This window comes from Oncorhynchus kisutch, unplaced genomic scaffold (genome assembly GCF_002021735.2).
Source record: "Oncorhynchus kisutch isolate 150728-3 unplaced genomic scaffold, Okis_V2 Okis06b-Okis10b_hom, whole genome shotgun sequence".
Lineage (NCBI taxonomy): Eukaryota > Metazoa > Chordata > Actinopteri > Salmoniformes > Salmonidae > Oncorhynchus > Oncorhynchus kisutch.
Genome location: NW_022261983.1, coordinates 4,372,446 through 4,395,878, shown reverse-complemented (window position 1 = coordinate 4,395,878; position 23,433 = coordinate 4,372,446). Strand labels below are relative to the sequence as shown.

The window sequence follows — 23,433 nt, the reverse complement described above, 5'->3', positions numbered from 1 at the left end:
AACATGCAAAACAAGCAACAACAAAAACATGTGAATATATATATATATATATATATTTTTTTAGCTCAACAGATGGGGCTCGAAACAGGGTCTTCCCCGCCTGCCCTGAATGATGGTTCGCCACTGAAATGATGATACACTGGTTGCAACAGTGTAGTTCCCACACTTGCGCCACTACAGCGGGAGCTGCTCACGTGACGCAAATATTGTCCTCCTATTTGTTTGCTTACGTGCCTCTACTGCCACACCTTCTTACTCGGAGAGATATATTAATCTGTTGCCCATTTGAGCTCCAGTCAGTTAGTTAGGAATACACATCTCCATAGGACTTTACGCATCTAGGCGTTTTAATGACTAACATGGAGGAGCAACGGTATCCGGTTAATATCCGACTGATTGGAGTAATGCACAAGGAGAAAAGCAAAGTATGGATACTTGATGCATGTAATACTACTGCTGCTGTTATGGGATATTTATCCAGATTTCTGCATGAGATGTTCAACTATTTTTTATGCCTGTTAATTCATCAGTTCCCGAAAATTGTTGAGTGCAATTAACTAAAACATTTATTTTGGAATTTGACAGCAATGATTTATACCAAAGATTTGATTGATATTTATAACTTTTTTTCAAATGTCCAGATGTACATGACATCGGTACTTTGGTCAGATCAGAATGACATCATTGTTTACAGAACCTTCAAGGACTTCAAGACACTTAATGTAAGTTACATCATCAACTACAATTCAAATTGTCTGATCTAATGTAGGCTACATAAATGCAAAATATAATATGGAGCCATGCTTTTCTTACTTATGCCAAACTTTTTATCCAAAACAGGAACAAATGAAGAAGAAATTCCCACCTGCGAACCCACTTAAAAAATCGGACAGAATTATTCCTAGATTTCGAGGTAGGCCTATGTTTTACTTTTAATATCATGTTGCCGGTTGATGTCCGTCATTTCTATCCTTTATATAACTAATAAGTCATTAATTAGTAATCGTCGTATATTCCTTCATCAGACTGGAGGATGAAGATAAACACAAAGAATAATGGTCCAAGCAAGTCGGTGGTCCAGCTCAAGTTTTTGGAGAAATACTGCAGCGAGCTCCTCAGTTGTGACCCGCGCGTCTCACAATGTCCTGAACTCATCCGGTACTTCCACCCCAAGGACCAAGATCTACAGCCAGAGTTTGCCAAGAATAGGTAGATTATAGTGAGCATTATGCACATTGCTTAGGGAATACCACTGTGTCCTGAGCATTACGCACGTTATTACGCACAAGTGGATCGACTTCAAATCCAGTGTCCCGTTATGTTTTGGTGATTTAATTCAGTACAATAAATAGTCATACATTTACAATGTGACTTCCTTCCTCAGTATCATGATCATGCCTTCAGAGGACTCCGCTGGACATGACAAGAGTGTCAACATTGGAAACGTTACGCAGCCGTTCGTAACAGAGGCATACCGGTGCATGGCACCCTATGAGACCAAAGACACCAAGAACCGTCCATTCAAAGTGGCCTTGGACGAAAACTTGGACGTGCTCATCAAAGACAAAGCAGGTGAGAGAACGTCTGCTGTGATTTGCCTTCCATAAAGTATAATGAACATGTATTTTCCTTTGTAATGAACATGTAAAATCGCATCACTTTTAATCTCTGCACGAATGTATTGATTCTGTGACATGTAATGGGTTTGAGAGAGCTGATCATAAATGTCCATCACCAGTCTAACCCCTCTCCCTCTGCTCCCAGGCTGGTGGCTGGTGGAGAATGAGGACAAGCGTATGGCCTGGTTCCCTGCTCCATACCTGGAGAAGGTAGAGGGGAATGAGGATGACGATAGTGACGAGTCCTATGGAGAAAGTAAGAGACCATCATCTCTTATCCCTGACACATATGTATTTATGTTTTCTATAGCCTGGGAGGGGATCATCAGGGAATCATCTGCAAAAATGTTCACATCAACAAATATATAAAACATTCACATATATAGCTGATGCACCAGCGTCAAGACATATACACTGCAAATACTGTGCATGTACTGCAAGGTGTGGACCACCACTGACAGTATATTGCCATATATTGATGTTGCACCTATCATAACATTCTGAATCGCCCACAAATAGGTGTGCTGTACAGTGCTGTCAGAAGCTACAAAGCCACAAATAGAGACGAGGTGTCTATGGACATTGGCTCAGTGGTGGAAGTCCTGCAGAAGTCTGACAATGGCTGGTGGCTGATCAGGTATGTTACTGAACAACACCTGTCTGACTAAACAGGAAGAATACAGTAGCTATAGCTGTAAAAGAGAAGCATGACTTCCAGACTGTCGGAACCATGGAATCAAAATGATTAGAACTCGTACTAATTCTATGGTCAGATGACAGAAAATGCATTGAGAGAACAGAAATTGAAAGGGAATTGAAAGTCATGGTGCAGACAGACATGCAGAGTATCATCGCCTGTCCATCAGATATCATGCGGAAACAACAACGCTGTAATTATCTCACTACATTACAAGTTATCATTAGTTGATTCTGAAGAACCCAATACCAGAGATAGCTGAGCCATTGTCTGCTCAATGCTCTTTTGAGACAACCTCTCAGCGTGTTCTGCCCCTATCATTAGAAAACAGTTGGTAGCTTCCCCTTGGAAGTTGACGTAACTGAATTACTTAGCTGTTATCTTTTCACTGAATCAAATCCAAAGATTTTCTTGACAGTGGCCGTGTCATTGAACAGAACAAGGATATGAAAAGAACAAGGATATGTCAATAACCTCATTTTGACAAAAATGCAGATATAACCGTCCAGACGTCAGTTCAACATCTAGTTTTGATTTACATTTGGTTGATTTGTCATCTAATGTGAATTCACCAAAAAATTGTTAAACGTTGGGTGAAAAAAATACAAAATTCCCTTATATTGACTTTTTTCAAATCCAATCAGTTTTCCATGTTGATTGAACGTCATCACATGGAATTACGTGGAAACAACACTGATTCAATCAGTTTTTGCCCAGTGGGTTATAATCTCAAATTCTCATTTTGTTTCTTACTGCATACCTTTTTACTTACTAAACAGTACGTTCAAAATAGTATGTAGTAAGATTAGTACACAGTATGCAGTTTAAGTAAGTAGTAGCCAAGCTAGATTTCGGACACGGCCATTGACTTGTCAATTTAAGTGAAAGCTAGACAGACAAATGTGTACAAAGGCCACAGACTTGTCGTCTATCATTACCTAGGGTAACATATTGTACCAAGGCTTTGACAACATTGTGATTTCTGATATGAAATCCAAACTCGTGTCAGTTTCCAATTTCTTCTTTCTCCTCTTGACAGATACAACGGCAAGAGCGGCTTCGTACCTGCCATGTACCTGCAGCCCTACAACAACCCCCGTGTCCGCCTGGCGGCTCTCAACCTGGTCCACAGCTCCAGCTCTGACCACACGCTGGCCGGACACTCCCACGAGCGCAGCCATTCCCAAGGCAACATCCTGCAGCTACCCGGCTCCCAACCTTCCACGCCAAATCAGCTCAAGCCTACCGACAAGCTCAAGTCTCATTCTTTTAATGTTCTAACTGTGCCTCAGCCTAGCCCTTCACCTGTGATGGTCACCACCCCCGCCCCGACATACCCTAGCAAGGGCACTCCAATGCCTACTATCATGGTGGAGGTGGACGGGGAGGTGGATAGACGCAAGCGCAGCCTCGCCGGAAGCATGGGAAGCGAGGGCAGCATGGGAAGCGAGGGCAGCATGGGAAGCGAGGGCAGTGACTTCAGCGACGACCTCAGTTCGTCATCCTGCAGCTCGTCACTCAACCTGAGCCGCGCCGACATGGACGAGCGTCTCCGGCGCGCCCGCACACCGCCGCCCATGGTGACCGACCGCCTCAACCCCGACAGCGGCGTGTTGGAGGGGAGGATGGTCCACGGAAGATCTGACCCAAACCTGTTCAAGATGGCCCCAACCACCCCCAAGGTGCCCCCCAGGCCCAGGGCGCAGGAGATCCTGACACGCTGCACTACAGTCACGCGCAAGAACGCCTCCAAAGCCAAGCTGTCGCCAGCGCCTGCTGTGATACTGAGCCGCTAAATTGGAGCAGTGTTGACCCAAAATGGTGGTGGGTCGGTGGGTTGTGGCCAGGACATGTGGTGTATTGATGGGTTCCAGGAAGAATCCAAAGGCTTAAGCACAGAAAGTCACTGTACTAGAAGCCAGACTGTGGGACTTATCTGTTATGAAGTTACCTGAACATGATTACACTGTGTTTTAAAGTGTTTAACTGCCTTGGGGCTGGTCATGTAACCATGAGTTGTGATATGGGAGGAAGAATCATACATTACTGTAATACTCTGAGTCACATATTGAGTCTTTATTTTTTTAATGTGGAAGTTTACTTCTTGCTCTGTTCATCAGGCCTACTACTTCCATGCACCTGGAGATGGATACTGATAACTGCATTGTAAACATTATTTTAATGCTGTCTATTAATTCAGGATTTATTTTGTGGATGAACAAATATTACGGTTAGGGGTTTACTGTCATTTGTCTACATTCCTGTTTTAATGAATCATTTCTCTTCACTTAATGTGAAGTCAGGTCATATACTGGTATAATTAAAATATACACTTTTGTGAATAAACATTCAGTAGCAATTTAGATAGAAAAAAAATTACATTTTCTGTGATTGTCATGAATTAGTGTCTTCTATTAAATCCTAAAATGTGTTTTCATAGTTTCCACTGTATAGCCTTTTAATCTATGGATCTCTATTTTTCCATACTGGAAAACTGTTATTAGCAACTATGGTTGATTCCATATCATATTGTACTGCAAACTGCAACAAATTGTAATACATTATTATACTAAAATAACATATCTTGTACTGCAAAAAGCAATAAATTCTAATACTAAAATAACTTGTCTGCCTCTTTGAATGGAGAAAATATCCTGATTTAAACTCAACAGGATGTTGTGTGTGTGTGGCATACGCCACTGGTACAGATGACACTGGTTCCATCTCTTTTCATCCATAGCAAAGCACCCAATTTCTCTTTCTTGGAGTCACCATTTCTATCCACCGCTAGCTTACTATGAATTGTACTCTTACACTGTTAAAGCTCTCCCCGAGTCCACTGGTTTATACTGTTCGAGCTCTCCCTGAGTCCACTGGTTTATACTGTTCGAGCTCTCCCCGAGTCCACTGGTTTATACTGTTCGAGCTCTCCGAGTCCACTGGTTTATACTGTTCGAGCTCTCCGAGTCCACTGGTTTATACCAGAGATCCCAGACTTTAATCAAATGTGACAGACAGATACACAGGGTGACAATATGCTGGACCAGTCTAATGTGGCAAAGGAATGAAGGCTTGACCTTTTCACCCTTTCCTGTGTCGTGGTTTATGCTCCTATGGGAATTTTATGTTAAATAAGTTAAGTTTAAACATACTCTTTTACATGAACATATTGGTTGATGTTTAAAATGAATACAAACTTATAAAAAAAAAGAGCACAATAAATACAAGGCATACATTTTATTCCAGATGCATTTGTAATCATGACAAACAAAATGTTTATGTGGAAGAGCAGGACTGCACAACAACATACAAATATAAAAATTCACAAGCACTGGTTTCTGTTGAAGAATGGGGAAGAAGTTACGGGTAGAGCCTCGACAATTCCTGACCTCTAGTAGCAGGCTTCCACTAGGTACCATTAGTAGGCTTCCAATAGCACCCAGAGTTTTTCCCGATGAGCTAACATGGTGAGGAAAAACTTGTGGCACTATTTATGAAAAATGACACGTTTTTCCAAAATGGCTGCCAGCCAGGCCTATTGACCTCAAAACCAGTTTATTATAAAAGGTCATTCAGGACCTGCTTCTCTGTCTGTCAGTGTCTATAAAGCCACACTGTTGCTCCAGGCAGTGGTCCATGCTGAAGGAGACTCCCGCAGGTTCACACTCAGGCATCCTTAGTGGGCTTGATGTCAGACAGTCTGCTATCAGCTGATGATTGCTTGGAGGGGTGGAAGGGACGCTGCAGACAGGAGGATCTTAGCCTCTGTTTGGTCTCCCCGGTCCTCCTCTCTTGAACTCTCCTCACTGCCAGAGTGATGGTTGCCATTTTCTTTTCCGTTCTGTCCATTTTCTTCCCTTTGTCCCCTGACTGAGGCTTTCCTGGTGATACTGACTTCATCATCATCATCATCATCATCATCATCCTCCTCCTCCTCCTCCATGTTGGCCGGGCAGTTGGTATCTTCCTCGAGACCACCATCCTCCTCCGCCTCTCCCTCATTCCATCTCTCCTCTCCATCCCCCTGTTCCTTAGTCCCATCTCCACCCTCACCTGGTCGCTTGTCAATCATGAACAGAGGGTGTGGCACCTGAAGAGAGGTGGTGTCCATCTCCTCATCCTGCGAGTCCATACTGTAAAAGGATATGACATCACACATCAGCAACAAACAACAAAGGAGGTCAAATATCCATATAATTCACGTGTCACACAGACCCATGTTTGCTCTGTCGTATTTCCTGAAGCTGGACTCTAGCTGGATTCTTATTGGGTCTTAAGACCATGTTGAAGAATTAGGCTCTGCTGCATACTTCCTGTCACATCATACATTAGGGTACTGCAGAAGACCTCTTTATGCTTAACCCATGAGAATGACTTTCTAGATAATGACTTCAAATAATCATTCTTCAAACCTGACCTACAGCCTCATTCTTCCAGACGTTTCAGTGTTGATTTACCATATTGGAATTTACTCTCCATGGTACAGTATGTGATTGAACAGCCTCTGATTGATCTCCTGCTGCTTCCAGTACCTGGTTATCGCTGTTAACATTCCTCAATAAGTTTGTTATTCATCATTACAGTGCTGACAAAGCTTATAAACGATGTCCCAAATGGCACCATATTCCCTATGTAGTGCACTACTTTAGACCAGAGCCCTAGTGAAAAGCAGTGCACTTGTATATAGGCAATAGGGTGCCATTTGGGAAGCAGCCATAGAGAGGGAATGTGGTTTCAGAATGAAGTCTACTACAGTACTTACAGTAAAAACCTCAGTTTGGTTACACAGGTATTGGTCTCAAACCACAGATATGTGAAAGTCATCTCTCTTGCCCAGATACATTCCTATGAACGACAACAGCCATTGTTCTAGACTCAGATTAGATCTAGAGCAACCTTCGCGTGGCATACTGTCAACGCTGATAGGTCGGATGACTGTGTCTTGCTACGAAATTACTTAGAAGGCTACAAGGAAACATGAAATCAAACAATTGAACATGTCTTTCACTTCAGAGAAGCGAATCCTAACAATTGCTTAAGTCGAATTTCCACTTCAGTCAAAGCAATGATATTGATGGAAGACTAAGTGAAACACACTTAAGTGTATGTTAGAATCTGTTTTAGGGCGAATCCTGTCATCGCTATCAATCCCTATTAAAATAAACTCGAAACAATGAAATGTGTTTTGTTATTCTGAATCTTTCTAAAAGCAATGTATTTGAAAAAACATTTGAAAGTCATTAGGCAAGGCTGTGTAGTGTTAGTATAAGCCCTGGATTGTGATTGGTGGGTGTTGTGTTTAAGGCCCTCCCCTGGTCACCCTCACCTGGCTGGAGCTCCTGTCACTCTCATCTTCTGCCACATGTAGTCCAGGAACATGGAGGCCTGCAGCAGACGGCCTATCCTTTGCATGTGCCTCTCTGCGGGGACGAAGTGTCAAATCAAACAAGGGAACTGTATCAACAAACACGTAAAGATGCGCACACACAATCAGCAGACACCATCACTAACACACACAATCAGCAGACACCATCACTAACACACACAATCAGCAGACAGCATCACTAACATACACAATCAGCATCACTAACATACACAATCAGCATCACTAACACACACAATCAGCGGACACCATCACTAACACACACAAACACACAATCAGCAGACACCATCACTAACACACACAATCCGCAGACAGCATCACTAGCACACACAATCAGCAGACACCATCAATAACACACACAATCAGCAGACACCATCAATAACACACACAAACAGCAGACAGCATCACTAACACACACAAACACACAATCAGCAGACAGCATCACTAACACACACAATCAGCAGACAGCATCACTAACACACACAATCAGCAGACAGCATCACTAACACACACAATCAGCAGACAGCATCACTAACACACACAATCAGCAGACAGCATCACTAACACACACAATCAGCAGACAGCATCACTAACACACACAATCAGCAGACAGCATCACTAACACACACAATCAGCAGACAGCATCACTAACACACACAATCAGGAGACAGCATCACTAACACACACAATCAGCAGACACCATCACTAACACACACAATCAGCAGACACCATCACTAACACACACAAACTGCAGACACCATCACTAACACACACAATCAGCAGACACCATCACTAACACACACAATCAGCAGACACCATCACTAACACACACAATCAGCAGACACCATCACTAACACACACAATCAGCAGACACCATCACTAACACACACAATCAGCAGACACCATCACTAACACACACAATCAGCAGACACCATCACTAACACACACAATCAGCGGACACTTTCTCTGGCATCAGTGGTTTGATTCCTTCACTATTATTCAGAAATTAAAACATCATACATCATCTGCATGGAGGTAGTTGTCACGTCTGGCATGAGTCTATACATCAATGTGACTAACACACACACCCCACCTCACCAGTGTAAGGTATGAGTCCCTCCAGGTGTGCGCGTGCTCCTTGGTACTGGAGCAGCTCTTCAGGGGAAAGGTGTGTGAGCATCACCTGGATCACAGCCTGGGCGTCCAGACAGCTCCGGGCGTTGGTGTTCCACACAGCACAGTAGCGCAGCATAGACTCTGGGGGGGAGGGGGGAGTAGAGAGAGTCAAGGTTAGGATCACACGGACCATTAACATACCAGGAACTTTATCACGGGCCATTACCATACACTGAGCTTTATCACAGGCCATTACCATACACAGAGCTTTATCACGGGCCCTTACCATACACAGAGCTTTATCACGGGCCCTTACCATACACAGAGCTTTATCACGGGCCCTTACCATACACAGAGCTTTATCACGGGCCCTTACCATACACAGAGCTTTATCACGGACCGTTACCATACACAGAGCTTTATCACGGGCCATTACCATACACAGAGCTTTATCACGGGCCCTTACCATACACAGAGCTTTATCACGGGCCCTTACCATACACAGAGCTTTATCACGGGCCCTTACCATACACAGAGCTTTATCACGGACCGTTACCATACACAGAGCTTTATCACGGGCCATTACCATGTGGCTCCATCACTATATTGAATACCCACCAAGCACAAAACGTTTTCAGAATGTTCTGCAACGTAGTAAAAACGTTTTTTTGGGGGCCAGCTTAGTATATCCCAATCCTTTCTGACCTCACCTTTCTGGTCCTGACGCAGCTTCAGCACAGTCTTCTCCAGCTGCTTAGCACCATCTTCCCCCTGGCGGATCGCTAGAGGCCACACAGGAAAGTCACGAGTTCACAGACAGTACACACAGAGTAACCCACATCAGATATAGAAGCCTATGATCCTGGCACACATAACCAGGGTCATGGTACACCATACATAACCTAAGTTCAATGGCCAGTCTATTAAAGACTTACATAACTGCAACTTTCCCTACAAACTGCATTACTTTTGACCAGAGCTCTATGGTGAGCAAAAGTAGTGCACTAGATAGTAAATAGGGTGCTATTTGGGATAAACATGGAACCCTAGTCTCTCCCATACAGTTATTTTAATGGATTTTAACACTAGAAGTGCCGAGGCAGTCATTTTAACTACATATGAATTTAAAATGTGTATATACATATGCCATTTTTAAAGCCATTACCCTTCAGTTCTTGACTTGTCCTAAATAAGTATTTTTAACACACGTATGTTATATGTTGTTAGAATTTCAATATGTTAAACAGAATGTGTTCTAAGTAGTTTTAAGAGGACATGTTGTTTTGGAGCTGCACTAGTGTGTTGACCATATACACATGATGTTCCCAACACCAAAATGCCTAAACACTGAGTACGTGAACACTCCTGTGTTTATAAACTGTACCTTCATTTAGCACAGAACCTGATCTCTCTCAGGCCATGTTCAATAGGCACGAGACGGAAGTAAACGGCCCGAGACGGAAGTAAACGGCCCGAGACGGAAGTAAACGGCCCGAGACGGAAGTAAACGGCCCGAGACGGAAGTAAACGGCCCGAGACGGAAGTAAACGGCCCGAGACGGGCTGGTACTATCGGAACTTGTAAAATAAGAAATCTAATTCTTGTTGTGCAACGTTTTGCCCTAATGAACACCACCCAGTCTCTCTCATCCATGATCAATACAAGGAATGTCTAAAACAAGTATGTTCCAATCTTCTTTGTTTTGATAAACAAACACCAAAGTGTACCTATGCACAACTATCTATGTTTTGGCTCAGAAGAAGGTCAATGTAGGGAACATAAAGGCCTGGAATGTGGGTAGAGTGATTTATTTGCTCCATTTAGTCTATTTGCCTCGAAGGCCTTGGTGTCAGACTGTCAGAGGACCTGTCTGTATGCAGGTCACGTCATCCATTAACTTAATGACAGAGAGGTTTAGAGAGTCTGAACTGGTTACTGAGTAATGTTGCTCTAAGTAGTCCTCGTTATGTAGAGTTCCCACAGGTCTAGTCTACACTAGTGCCTGGAGGACTGAGGGAGTACTACAGAGGAAACAGTAGGATAATAGGTAGTGACAGGGTGGAAGGTGAGTGACAACATTAGCAATGTGGAACCCAGCAGCTATTTCTGGAGATGTGAGGAAGAATCTGGATGATCAACATGCTGTATGTACAGTGTGGAGAAAACATGTGAGAGACTAGAGACAGAGGGTAGAGAAATGTACCTTTGATGACGTGGAGCACGGTGTGTGTGTGGATGTGTAGTAGGATATAGAAGAAGCGAGAGAGGACAGAACTATACCTTTAATGACTTTGAGCACAGTGTGTGGCTGGTCCAGGGAGATGGCCAGGCCCAGAGCCTTCAGGTACTTCTTCTCATGAAGCAGGTTAGACAGCTCCTGTTTCCTGCACAACACAACAACACACCACTACATCTGAAAGTAGAAAAAAAACGGGTCTGCGTTCATTACGCACAAAACAGGACTGGGACAGTGAGGGACCACCTGGATCTGTCCAATAAGAAACGCACATCTTTGTTTCCCATTGCAAAACGTCTTAAAACGTTACCGTGCCCTAATAAACACAACCCAGAAAAGACGCACAAACACGCGCATGCAACTCCTATGGTCATTGTCATATTATTTCTCTCTCTGGCATCAGTGGTTTGATTCCTTCACTATTATTCAGAAATTAAAACATCATACATCATCTGCAAAGAGGTCAGTCCATAGGAGTTGCTGTCTTCTCCTAAATGTTAAGGAATCAGATGAAGTGGCAGCGACGTTCAGAAACAAGATATATTACACGCTCATCGTCACACACCAGCTCTTTATTTAGCCGGAGGCTGTTTCCTTAAGACAGAGGTAGAATTTCTGCAGCCATTAGCTCAGCTGGGTGGTCCATGCACAGAGGTACACTATAGTGTATGAGAAACCAGTGGTTGGTGGACAGTCTTATCAATCCCCGTGGTTATCCTTACATATGGTTCCAGACAACAGGTCGTGACTTTTAAAAGGAACACTAACAGGTGGACCAAAGGAAGACAACATTTCTATGCCTGGACCTCCACCACTCCGTGTGTGTGTGTGTGAGATTAGAAGTATGTAAATAGGACATGTTATCCACCTGGACTTCTGACCTCTAGTGTGGTTAGGCAGTGGGCAAACATTGGTCTAACAAACCCTTGATCTGTAGATATTGATCAGCTGTTGGAAGAAAGAAAGTGGGTCATAGTGGTTAAACTCAGAATACTAACCCCCTCACCAACCACAATCCTAAACTAAACCACTGACCCTAGTTTAACCACTGACCCTAAAGTGAAATGCTGACACTAAAATTAACCATTGACCCTAGTTTAACCACTGACCCTAAAGTGAAATGCTGACACTAAAATTAACCATTGACCCTAGTTTAACCACTGACACTAAAATTGACCATTGACCCTAAAGTGAAATGCTGACACTAAAATTAACCATTGACCCTAGTTTAACCACGGACACTAAAATTGACCATTGACCCTAAAGTGAAATGCTGACACTAAAATTAACCATTGACCCTAGTTTAACCACTGACCCTAAAGTGAAATGCTGACACTAAAATTAACCATTGACCCTAGTTTAACCACTGACCCTAAAGTGAAATGCTGACACTAAATTAACCATTGACCCTAGTTTAACCACTGACCCTAAAGTGAAATGCTGACACTAAAATTAACCATTGACCCTAGTTTAACCACTGACCCTAAACTGACCACTGAAAGTAAACCAAATTCCAGTTCCAAATTGTCCTCATTGAAAAGCATTGAATAATTGGAATTTCAGTGCATTTGCTGAACCACCTACATTTAAAACCTATATGCACTGTATGTCCCAAGCAGAAAATCAAACCCTCAACCTTTGTCTATCAGCACAATGCTCCAACCAACTGAACCATCTGTACTAAAGGATGTTTTAATGCCCAGTTGATATCTGTATCGAAGGTGAAGGATGTTTAATGCCCAGTTGATATCTGTATCGAAGGTGAAGGATGTTTTAATGCCCAGTTGATATCTGTATCGAAGGTGAAGGATGTTTTAATGCCCAGTTGATATCTGTATCGAAGGTGAAGGATGTTTTAATGCCCAGTTGATATCTGTATCGAAGGTGAAGGATGTTTTAATGCCCAGTTGATATCTGTATCGAAGGTGAAGGATGTTTTAATGCCCAGTTGATATCTGTATCGAAGGTGAAGGATGTTTTAATGCCCAGTTGATATCTGTATCGAAGGTGAAGGATGTTTTAATGCCCAGTTGATATCTGTATCGAAGGTGAAGGATGTTTTAATGCCCAGTTGATATCTGTATCGAAGGTGAAGGATGTTTTAATGCCCAGTTGATATCTGTATCGAAGGTGAAGGATGTTTAATGCCCAGTTGATATCTGTATCGAAGGTGAAGGATGTTTAATGCCCAGTTGATATCTGTATCGAAGGTGAACTCACTTGAGTATCTGGTCTTCCTGCTTCGCCTGCTCCTCTGCCTGCTCCACCTCGGTCACGTCCTACAGGGGTAAGGCACACACAATACATTTATCATGTCACTCATTCAATTGATACAACAACATAACTGTCTGGCTAAGTAACAGTTCTAGATTTGCCATACAAATATACCCCCAGTTTTAAAGACATATAGCATCTAGTTTAAAACTTAACCTGAATCACTAGAAGATCTAGGATGGGTGTGACAATAGTTGGAATAGTTGGAGTACCAAGACACTCACTAAGCTAATTTACATTAACTCAGTATTCACACCTTTCATGAATCCTTTCATAAAGATCTGAAACGCAATGGATATCACAGCCAAGTTCAAAATCCAGTCTGGTGTCATTTCTGAATCGTTCTTGGCATGAAGTGGCACACGAGGCGTTGCCTGGTTTCATTAGCTTCGAGGAACACTTATGTAACAGGCTGAATTCCCATCTTTCATAATACAGGCAGGTATGCAGCATACAAAACAATGGGTGACCATCTCCATGACTACTTTTTACCACTGCATCCTGGCAGATGGAGGTGTTATATAGACCGCATGAAGACCTTTATTTACCACTGCACCCTGGCAGATGGAGGTGTTATATAGACCGCATGAAGACCTTTATTTACCACTGCACCCTGGCAGATGGAGGTGTTATATAGACCCGCATGAAGACCTTTATTTACCACTGCATCCTGGCAGATGGAGGTGTTATATAGACCGCATGAAGACCTTTATTTACCACTGCATCCTGGCAGATGGAGGTGTTATATAGACCGCATGAAGACCTTTATTTACCACTGCACCCTGGCAGATGGAGGTGTTATATAGACCGCGTGAAGACCTTTATTTACCACTGCACCCTGGCAGATGGAGGTGTTATATAGACCGCATTGAAGACCTTTATTTACCACTGCACCCTGGCAGATGGAGGTGTTATATAGACCGCATGAAGACCTTTATTTACCACTGCACCCTGGCAGATGGAGGTGTTATATAGACCGCATGAAGACCTGTATTTACCACTGCACCCTGGCAGATGGAGGTTGTTATATAGACCGCATGAAGACCTTTATTTACCACTGCACCCTGGCAGATGGAGGTGTTATATAGACCGCATGAAGACCTTTATTTACCACTGCACCCTGGCAGATGGAGGTGTTATATAGACCGCATGAAGACCTTTATTTACCACTGCATCCTGGCAGATGGAGGTGTTATATAGACCGCGTGAAGACCTTTATTTACCACTGCATCCTGGCAGATGAGGTGTTATATAGACCGCGTGAAGACCTTTATTTACCACTGCCACCCTGGCAGATGGGAGGTGTTATATAGACCGCATGAAGACCTGTATTTACCACTGCACCCTGGCAGATGGAGGTGTTATATAGACCGCATGAAGACCTTTATTTACCACTGCACCCTGGCAAGATGGAGGTGTTATATAGACCGCATGAAGACCTTTATTTACCACTGCACCCTGGCAGATGGAGGTGTTATATAGACCGCATGAAGACCTTTATTTACCACTGCATCCTGGCAGATGGAGGGTGTTATATAGACCGCGTGAAGACCTTTATTTACCACTGCATCCTGGCAGATGGAGGTGTTATATAGACCGCGTGAAGACCTTTATTTACCACTGCACCCTGGCAGATGGAGGTGTTATATAGACCGCATGAAGACCTTTATTTACCACTGCACCCTGGCAGATGGAGGTGTTATATAGACCGCATGAAGACCTTTATTTACCACTGCACCCTGGCAGATGGAGGTGTTATATAGACCGCATGAAGACCTTTATTTACCACTGCACCCTGGCAGATGGAGGTGTTATATAGACCGCATGAAGACCTTTATTTACCACTGCATCCTGGCAGATGGAGGTGTTATATAGACCGCGTGAAGACCTTTATTTACCCACTGCATCCTGGCAGATGGAGGTGTTATATAGACCGCGTGAAGACCTTTATTTACCACTGCAACCCGGTCAGATGGAGGTGGTAATATTAGACCGCATGAAGACTTTATTTACCACTGCAACCCTGGCAGATGAGGTGTTAATAGACCCATGAAGACCTTTATTTACCACTGCACCCTGGCATATGGAGGTGTTATATAGACCGCTGAAGACCTTTATTTACCACTGCACCCTGGCAGATGGAGGTGTTATATAGACCGCATGAAGACCTTTATTTACCACTGCACCCTGGCAGATGGAGGTGTTATATAGACCGCATGAAGACCTTTATTTACCACTGCACCCTGGCAGATGGAGGTGTTATATAGACCGCATGAAGACCTTTATTTACCACTGCACCCTGGCAGATGGAGGTGGTTATATAGACCGCATGAAGACCTTTATTTACCACTGCACCCTGGCAGATGGAGGTGTTATATAGGACCGCATGAAGACCTTTATTTACCACTGCACCCTGGCAGATGGAGGTGTTATATAGACCGCATGAGACCTTTATTACCACTGCATCCTGGCAGATGGGAGGTGTTATATAGACCGCATGAAGACCTTTATTTACCACTGCACCCTGGGCAGATGGAGGTGTTATATAGACCGCATGAAGGACCTTTATTTACCACTGCACCCTGGCAGATGGAGGTGTTATATAGACCGCATGAAGACCTTTATTTACCACTGCACCCTGGCAGATGGAGGTGTTATATAGACCGCATGAAGACCTTTATTTACCACTGCACCCTGGCAGATGGAGGTGTTATATAGACCGCAGTGAAGACCTTTATTTACCACTGCACCCTGGCAGATGGAGGTGTTATATAGACCGCATGAAGACCTTTATTTTACCACTGCACCCTGGCAGATGGAGGTGTTATATAGACCGCATGAAGACCTTTATTTACCACTGCACCCTGGCAGATGGAGGTGTTATATAGCCGCATGAAGACCTTTATTTACCAACTGCACCCTGGCAGATGGAGGTGTTATATAGACCGCATGAAGACCTTTATTTACCACTGCACCCTGGCAGATTGGAGGTGTTATATAGACCGCATGAAGACCTTTATTTACCACTGCACACCTGGCAGATGGAGGTTTATAGACGCATGAAGACCTATAGACCTGCCTACACTGCTTACCCTAAGACCTTTATTTACCACTGCAACCCTGGCAGATGGAGGTGTTATATAAGACCCGCAGAAGACCTTTATTTACCACTGCACCCTGGCAGATGGAGGTGTTATATAGACCGCATGAAGACCTTTATTTACCACTGCATCCTGGGCAGATGGAGGTGTTATATAGACCGCATGAAGACCTTTATTTACCACTGCACCTGGCAGATGGAGGTGTTATATAGACCGCATGAAGACCTTTATTTACCACTGCCCCTGGCAGATGGAGGTGTTATATAGACCGCATGAAGACCTTTAGTTACCACTGCAGCACCTGGCAGATGGAGGTGTTATATAGACCGCATGAAGACCTTTATTTACCACTGCAACCCTGGCAGATGGAGGTGTTATATAGACCGGCAATGAAGACCTTATTTACCACTGCAGCCCTGGCAGATGGAGGTGTTATATAGACCGCATGAAGACCTTTATTTACCACTGCAGACCCTGGCAGATGGAGGTGTTATATAGACCGCATGAAGACCTTTATTTACCACTGCACCCTGGCAGATGGAGGTGTTATATAGACCGCATGAAGACCTTTATTTACCACTGCACCCTGGCAGATGGAGGTGTTATATAGACCGCATGAAGACCTTTATTTACCACTGCACCCTGGCAGATGGAGGTGTTATATAGACCGCATGAAGACCTTTATTTACCACTGCACCCTGGCAGATGGAGGTGTTATATAGACCGCATGAAGACCTTTATTTACCACTGCACCCTGGCAGATGGAGGTGTTATATAGACCGCATGAAGACCTTTATTTACCACTGCACCCTGGCAGATGGAGGTGTTATATAGACCGCATGAAGACCTTTATTTACCACTGCACCCTGGCAGATGGAGGTGTTATATAGACCGCATGAAGACCTTTATTTACCACTGCACCCTGGCAGATGGAGGTGTTATATAGACCGCATGAAGACCTTTATTTACCACTGCACCCTGGCAGATGGAGGTGTTATATAGACCGCATGAAGACCTTTATTTACCACTGCACCCTGGCAGATGGAGGGTGTATATAGACCGCATGAAGACCTTTATTTACCACTGACACCTGGCAGATGGAGGGTGTTATATAGACCGCATGAAGACCTTTATTACCACTGCACCCTGGCAGATGGAGGTGTTATATAGACCGCATGAAGACCTTGATTTACCACTGCACCCTGGCAGATGGAGGTGTTATATAGACCGCATGAAGACCTTATTTACCACTGCACCCGGGCAGAGGAGGTGTTATATAGACGCATGAAGACCTTTATTTACCACTGCACCCTGGCAGATGGAGGTGTTATATAGACCGCATGTGAAGACCTTTATTTAGCTGAAGGCTGCTTCCTTTATGCAGAGGTCCCCACGTGCACACAAACAACGTGCTTGCACACACACGTGCCAACTCCTTATGGTCATGTCATATTTTTTTTCTATTTTTCTCTCTGGCATCAGTGGGTTTGAGTTCTTCACTATTACTATTACTATTAGAAATTAAAACATCATAAATCGTCTGCAGAGTTAGCGGTCACGTCTGGAGTTACTATGACAATAGGAGTTGTCTTCTCCTAAACATCAAGGAATCAGATGAAGTGGCTGTAACATACAGCACATGATACAGTACAGTCATTGCCACATCAGCTTTTCACTTGATGTTTCCTTAAGGTACAATATCTGTAGAATAACCACAGCCATGAGGTCAGCTGGGTGGCAATGCTTCCAAATCATCATCATGAAACCTGTCACCAATGCCTAGGGGAGTTATACCTGGAAATGACATGGTACTCACTGAGGTTAACAGGAAGTAATGCAATGGTATGAGCTCTTCCATGACATAGACTGAAGTGAAGGTAGTGTTTGATAAGATTAAAGACTCTCTCGGGGAACCACTTCACTCCCTGCTGGCTTCAATGCTTCCTCTCTCTGTGCCTCTCCTTTTCCCCCTTCCTTACAGCCTGACTCACCACCGTCTCACTACAAAGAACATTTATTTTGTTATGAGATCTTATAGTAGCCAATCTTTTGATTATAGCTAGGTTCATTTCAGTCAACTACTCTGCTGGGGGTCAGGCTCTGTTCAACGTTAGCTTCTAACTTCATCCTTCTAGCCGGCTAGCTACCGGGCTAATAACCAGAGCCCTTACCAGGCTAGACATCTCACTGAAGTATTCAGCGACTATTTACCAGTTGTACACTCATTCTCTGAGAGGCAGGGAGGGGTTGTTTGGTGGGTGTCTGTTGACACGGCAGGAGTTGAGGGAGGTTAAAATCATTTCCACTGTGAGCAGAGTCTCTCCGCTACATGCCACTGGAGGTCTGGGGCTGAGGTAGTTGATTTCACCTCTCGGCCCATGCTATGTCCGTGGTAGTGTTCCCGTTGGACAGAGTAGTGAATGAATGCACTGCTAACAAGGCAAATCTGGGGGAGCAGGCGAACCTAACGAGCATGATTGAATCATTCATGATTCCAGTCATTCTCCCGATAATTACATTTTTAAAAAGGTTATCAAACGCTATTCACAAATAAAAAGGTTGCGTAAACAGTGTTACCCTCCACTACATCCCTGGTTGGATTGTTTACCCTCCACTACATGCCTGGTTGGATGTTTACCCTCCACTACATGCCTGGTTGGATCTAGCAAAACACAGTCAATATCTTGCCAGGCAGGAGTCGAATCTACATTTCCCGGCATTTTAGCTATGTGACGTTTGGTGGCGTCTAATCAGTCAGCTCTGTACCGGCCTGGCTAAGTGGCAGTGTTTCATTTGACCTTTATTTAACTAGGCAAGTCAGTTAAGGACAAATTCTATTTTCAATGACGGCCTAGGAACAGTGGGTAACTGCCTTTTTCAGGGGCTAACAGAGTTTAACCTTGTCAGCTCAGGGATTTGATCTTGCAAACCTTTCGGTTACTGGCCCAACGCTCTAACCACTAGGCTACCTGCCGCCCCAGTGTGGGTGGAATGAGAGAGCTCACCTGGCAACTAGAGCACGAGACAGGGATGGAAATAAAACTCGGTAGTCTGCCTGGAAATAATTTGCAAGACCAATACATTTTTCATATTTCATCATTTTCTGTTCTCCTTTCAGTACCAACTTGAGAAAATGTCATATTTTCAAGGTATTCCAAGTACTTCAATTTCAGAGTGCCAAATTCATGTACTTTAAGCACCTTGTGTGAACCTTGTTGGACTCAGCCAGGACACAGGAAATGGATGCTGGCAATGCTCCTATCACAGGTTTTTATAGGGGCAATACAGCTGGTATCTACTAATTTACAGGTTAAGAGTCTGACTAATAGCATTCTAGTAATTATATTTCTATGGTGTCGGTATAGGCAGATACGTCTCATTCTAAGGCCTCCTCCCTCATGGATCTACCCCAGGCAGATACGTCTCATTCTAAGGCCTGTCCCTCATGGATCTACCCCAGGCAGATACGTCTCATTCTAAGGCCTCATCCCTCATGGATCTACCCCAGGCAGATAAGTGTCATTCTAAGGCCTTTGTCCCTCATGGATCTACCCCAGGCAGAATAAGTGTCATTCTAAGGCCTGTCCCTCATGGATTCTACCCCAGGCAGATACGTCTCATTCTAAGGCCTTGTCCCTCAGGATCTACCCCAGGCAGATACGTCTCATTCTAAGGCCTTGTCCCTCAATGGATCTACCCCACGGCAGATACGTCTCATTCTAAGGCCTTGTCCCTCATGGATCTACCCCAGGCAGATAATAGTGTTCATTCTAAGGTGTTGGTGGGAGACTTTTGAAGCACTTTGTGACAAATGCTGATGAAAAAGGGCTTTTGAAATAGATTTTGACTGACTGACTGACTGGTTGGTGGATTAATTGACTTACAGTATATGTACTATATTAACCAGGTCATAATGTGGTTTCCAACTGGACAAGCTTTACATGCATTTCTAATTATTCAAACTCAAGGGCCAGTACTGACCGTCCACACAGTGATGTTGGAGTCGGCCGAGGCGGTGACAACGCGGTCGTCCTTCCTGGTGGCGTGGAGGCCCCACACCTTGTCCTGGTGGGCATCCAGCGTCTTTACACACTCGTTGGTCTTGATGGTCCACAGCTTGACCAGCCCATCTGACCCACTGGAGAGAGAGAGAGACAGAGAGGAGGGAAGAGAGAGAGACAGGGAGGAGGGAAGAGACAGAGAGGAGGGAAGAGACAGAGAGGAGGGAAGAGACAGAGAGGAGGGAAGAGACAGAGAGGAGGGAAGAGACAGAGAGGAGGGGAGAGACAGAGAGGAGGGAAGAGACAGAGAGGAGGGAAGAGACAGAGAGGAGGGAAGAGAGAGAGGAGGGAAGAGACAGAGACAGAGAGGAGGAAGAGACAGAGAGAGAGGAGGGAAGAGAGATGGGCAGAGAGGAAAAAGGGAAAGAGAGCGAGAGAGGTGAGCAGAGCGAGAGAGGGGCGAGCAGAGGGGGAGAGGGGCGAGCAGAGCGAGAGAGGGGCGAGCAGAGGGGGAGAGGGGCGAGCAGAGCGAGAGAGGGGCGAGCAGAGGGGGAGAGGGGCGAGCAGAGCGAGAGAGGGGCGAGCAGAGCGAGAGAGGGGCGAGCAGAGGGGGAGAGGGGCGAGCAGGGGGAGAGAAAGAGAGACTCAAAAGATTGAGAGGGTGGGAGAGAGATGTGGTTTAAGGGAAAAACAGTATAACCAACACTTGGGATGTGATATTGGCATGCTACCATGAGAAAGAAGGATAAAAAAAACACAAAATAGTGTGTGTCGTACCTTGTGAGTAGCTGAGTCCCTCTGCTCACAAAGATGAGCTTCAGCACAGAGGCATCGTGGCCTTCAAACGTCTACAAGACACAACATGTCACTTCAGTTTCACCGTCAGAGAATGCCCAGATATAACTTCAATTGCTTCCACTAGGGCACGTATTCAAAATGCGTCAGTGAGTAGGAGTGCTGATCTGAGATCAGGTCCTCACTGTCCATATCTTATTCATTACGATCTAAAAGGCAAACCTGATCCAAGATCAGCACCATGAATACGGGCCCACGCCGCACGTGCACTTTGAGCAGGTTGGCATTTATTGTGATTGACTCATGTACTTGGCAGCTCTGCGGGGTAGTCACTAGCTGGCACTGACACAGACAAATCAGATTTTAAACATAACCTTTTTACAATATAGCCCATTTTTACTTTTGCCGCTGGCCCATCTAGCGGAAATCGCTCTGTTCTGCCTCCAGGACAAGACGGATGACAATAAACGTCAACCTGCGAACTTTGAGGCCATTCATTTGTGACAGAGCAAAAGGCTATATTGGATTTCCGGTGAGAGGTTCATTAAAAAGACTAGCGGTTGTTTTAGATAACATTTGAGGATACTGTACATAACAAACCAAGGCACGTCATTTCATCAGGTTCTGTTGTTCCTGTGTTCCAGAACAGTTCCATACAGGAGACCATGAATGACTGTTCAAAGAAAGAGTCACCCACAAAGGGCAGAAAGGATATCGTGGGAGGTTGAACAAGTTGAACACAACCTCCCTCCATGAGCCATTATATAGTGCATAAAGCTACTATGTGGTGATAACGTCATCGACTAACAATTGTCACGATCACTCACAACTAACATTCAATACACATTTCATTTGGTTTTAAATGGTTTGACGAGTGTTCGGGAGTGCCAAGGTAGTGGAGGAACTAAAATGGGGATAATTATCTCATACCTACTGTACGAGGGAAATGAGCAATTGATGAGCAACATTAAAACATGTCATTCATACAAATAAAATAATTACAAAACACACCACACACACACACACGCAAACTAGCAATCATACACGCAAAACTAGCAATCATACACGCAAACTAGCAATCATACACGCAAACTAGCAATCATACACGCAAACTAGCAATCATACACGCAAACTAGCAATCATACACGCAAACTAGCAATCATACACGCACACCGCTACCTCCACCTCACCACCCCTCACCCACCTTGAGGCAGCTGAAGTCCTGGAGGCTCCAGAGCTTGACAGAGCCGTCGGCTGAGGAGGATGCCAGCACCTGGTCCATGGGAGAGAACTGGACACACCAGACCCCCGGCGGTGGCCCCGGAACACCCCCAGGAGGGCCAGGTCAGCCCGGGGGCCCCCAGGGACCAGAGCTTGGCCAGGCGGTCCTGGGAACCAGACACCAAGAGCTTGTCGTGGGGGACACTGCCACGCTGTTCACATCCTGGGGCGGAGGGGAGAGACAGAATGAGAGAGATGGAAGGTTATGGGGTCAGTGTGACAGAGCAGGGATGAAAACAAAGGGGAAATTACAAAGTGACAGATGACAAATAGAAAGTGGGTTAAAAGAAGTAGAGAGGGGTTGGAGAGGAAGAGGGTGGGCAGGGGGAGAGGATGTGGGAATAGGAGGGTGAGAGACAGGGAGGAAACAAGACCACCAAACACATAGTCCTTACTTCCTTCTCAAGTATACATTTTCACAGAACAGGCACCCACGTTATACATAGAAACCTCAAACCATCTGTGTTGTGAGTTGCATTTGTATGACAACAATAGTTCATACAGACAAAGGAGCCCACAACAGGGGACTTTGACTTCCTTATGAGGAAAGCCTTATATATATTCCCATCACAGTGAACAAATCAAGCACCTGAGTCACCAGACAAACAGTCTTCTTATCACTACAACGGTATCTGTCTGTTTACCGACCAGTATGGTGCACCTGTGGACGTGCTTCTAGACACGTGTTACTGTGTGCACATGCTTGTGTGTCCTTGTGTTTGTGTGTGGGTATTTGTCTGTACAGGTATATGTCCTTGTGTACATGCTTGAATGAATGCATGTATGTATGTATGTATTGTATGTATGTATGTATGTATGTATGTATGTATGCGTGTACAGTTGAAGTCGGAAGTTTACATATACTTAGATTGGAGTCATTATTAAACTTGTTTTTCAACCACTCCACAAATTTCTTGTCAACAAACTATA

The 23,433-nt window shown here is 44.4% G+C and overlaps 1 protein-coding gene and 1 pseudogene across 2 annotated transcripts in view; one reads left to right on the top strand and one right to left on the bottom strand.

Moving 5' to 3' along the window:
- The first annotated feature begins 286 nt into the window (after positions 1 to 286).
- Positions 287 to 4,939, top strand: LOC109878909 (NADPH oxidase organizer 1). Its single transcript, XM_031814096.1, has 8 exons — positions 287 to 425; positions 642 to 722; positions 841 to 913; positions 1,026 to 1,209; positions 1,385 to 1,572; positions 1,765 to 1,875; positions 2,139 to 2,256; positions 3,356 to 4,939. The coding sequence occupies exons 1-8, from the start codon at positions 351 to 353 to the stop codon at positions 4,110 to 4,112; spliced, it is 1,587 nt and encodes a 528-aa protein (XP_031669956.1). The 5' UTR covers positions 287 to 350; the 3' UTR covers positions 4,113 to 4,939.
- Positions 4,940 to 5,538: 599 nt separating this feature from the next.
- The window catches only part of LOC116359856 (transducin beta-like protein 3), an 18,756-nt pseudogene continuing 861 nt past the window's right edge, over positions 5,539 to 23,433 (bottom strand). Inside the window, exons 2-10 of the transcript XR_004206789.1 lie at positions 22,427 to 22,666; positions 21,205 to 21,275; positions 20,408 to 20,564; positions 13,272 to 13,330; positions 11,096 to 11,199; positions 9,526 to 9,597; positions 8,798 to 8,956; positions 7,643 to 7,736; positions 5,539 to 6,449 (exon numbers count right to left, since the gene is read on the bottom strand). The product of XR_004206789.1 is annotated as a transducin beta-like protein 3 (transcript). The remainder of the gene's footprint in view (positions 6,450 to 7,642; positions 7,737 to 8,797; positions 8,957 to 9,525; positions 9,598 to 11,095; positions 11,200 to 13,271; positions 13,331 to 20,407; positions 20,565 to 21,204; positions 21,276 to 22,426; positions 22,667 to 23,433) is intronic.

Excerpts from the sequence above, each read along its gene's own strand:
- LOC109878909 (XM_031814096.1), top strand. The coding sequence starts at position 351 with ATGACTAACATGGAGGAGCAACGGTATCCGGTTAATATCCGACTGATT. Across the intron at positions 723-840 it reads AGGACTTCAAGACACTTAAT|GAACAAATGAAGAAGAAATT; the intron begins GTAAGTTACATC and ends TATCCAAAACAG. Across the intron at positions 1,876-2,138 it reads TGACGAGTCCTATGGAGAAA|GTGTGCTGTACAGTGCTGTC; the intron begins GTAAGAGACCAT and ends GCCCACAAATAG.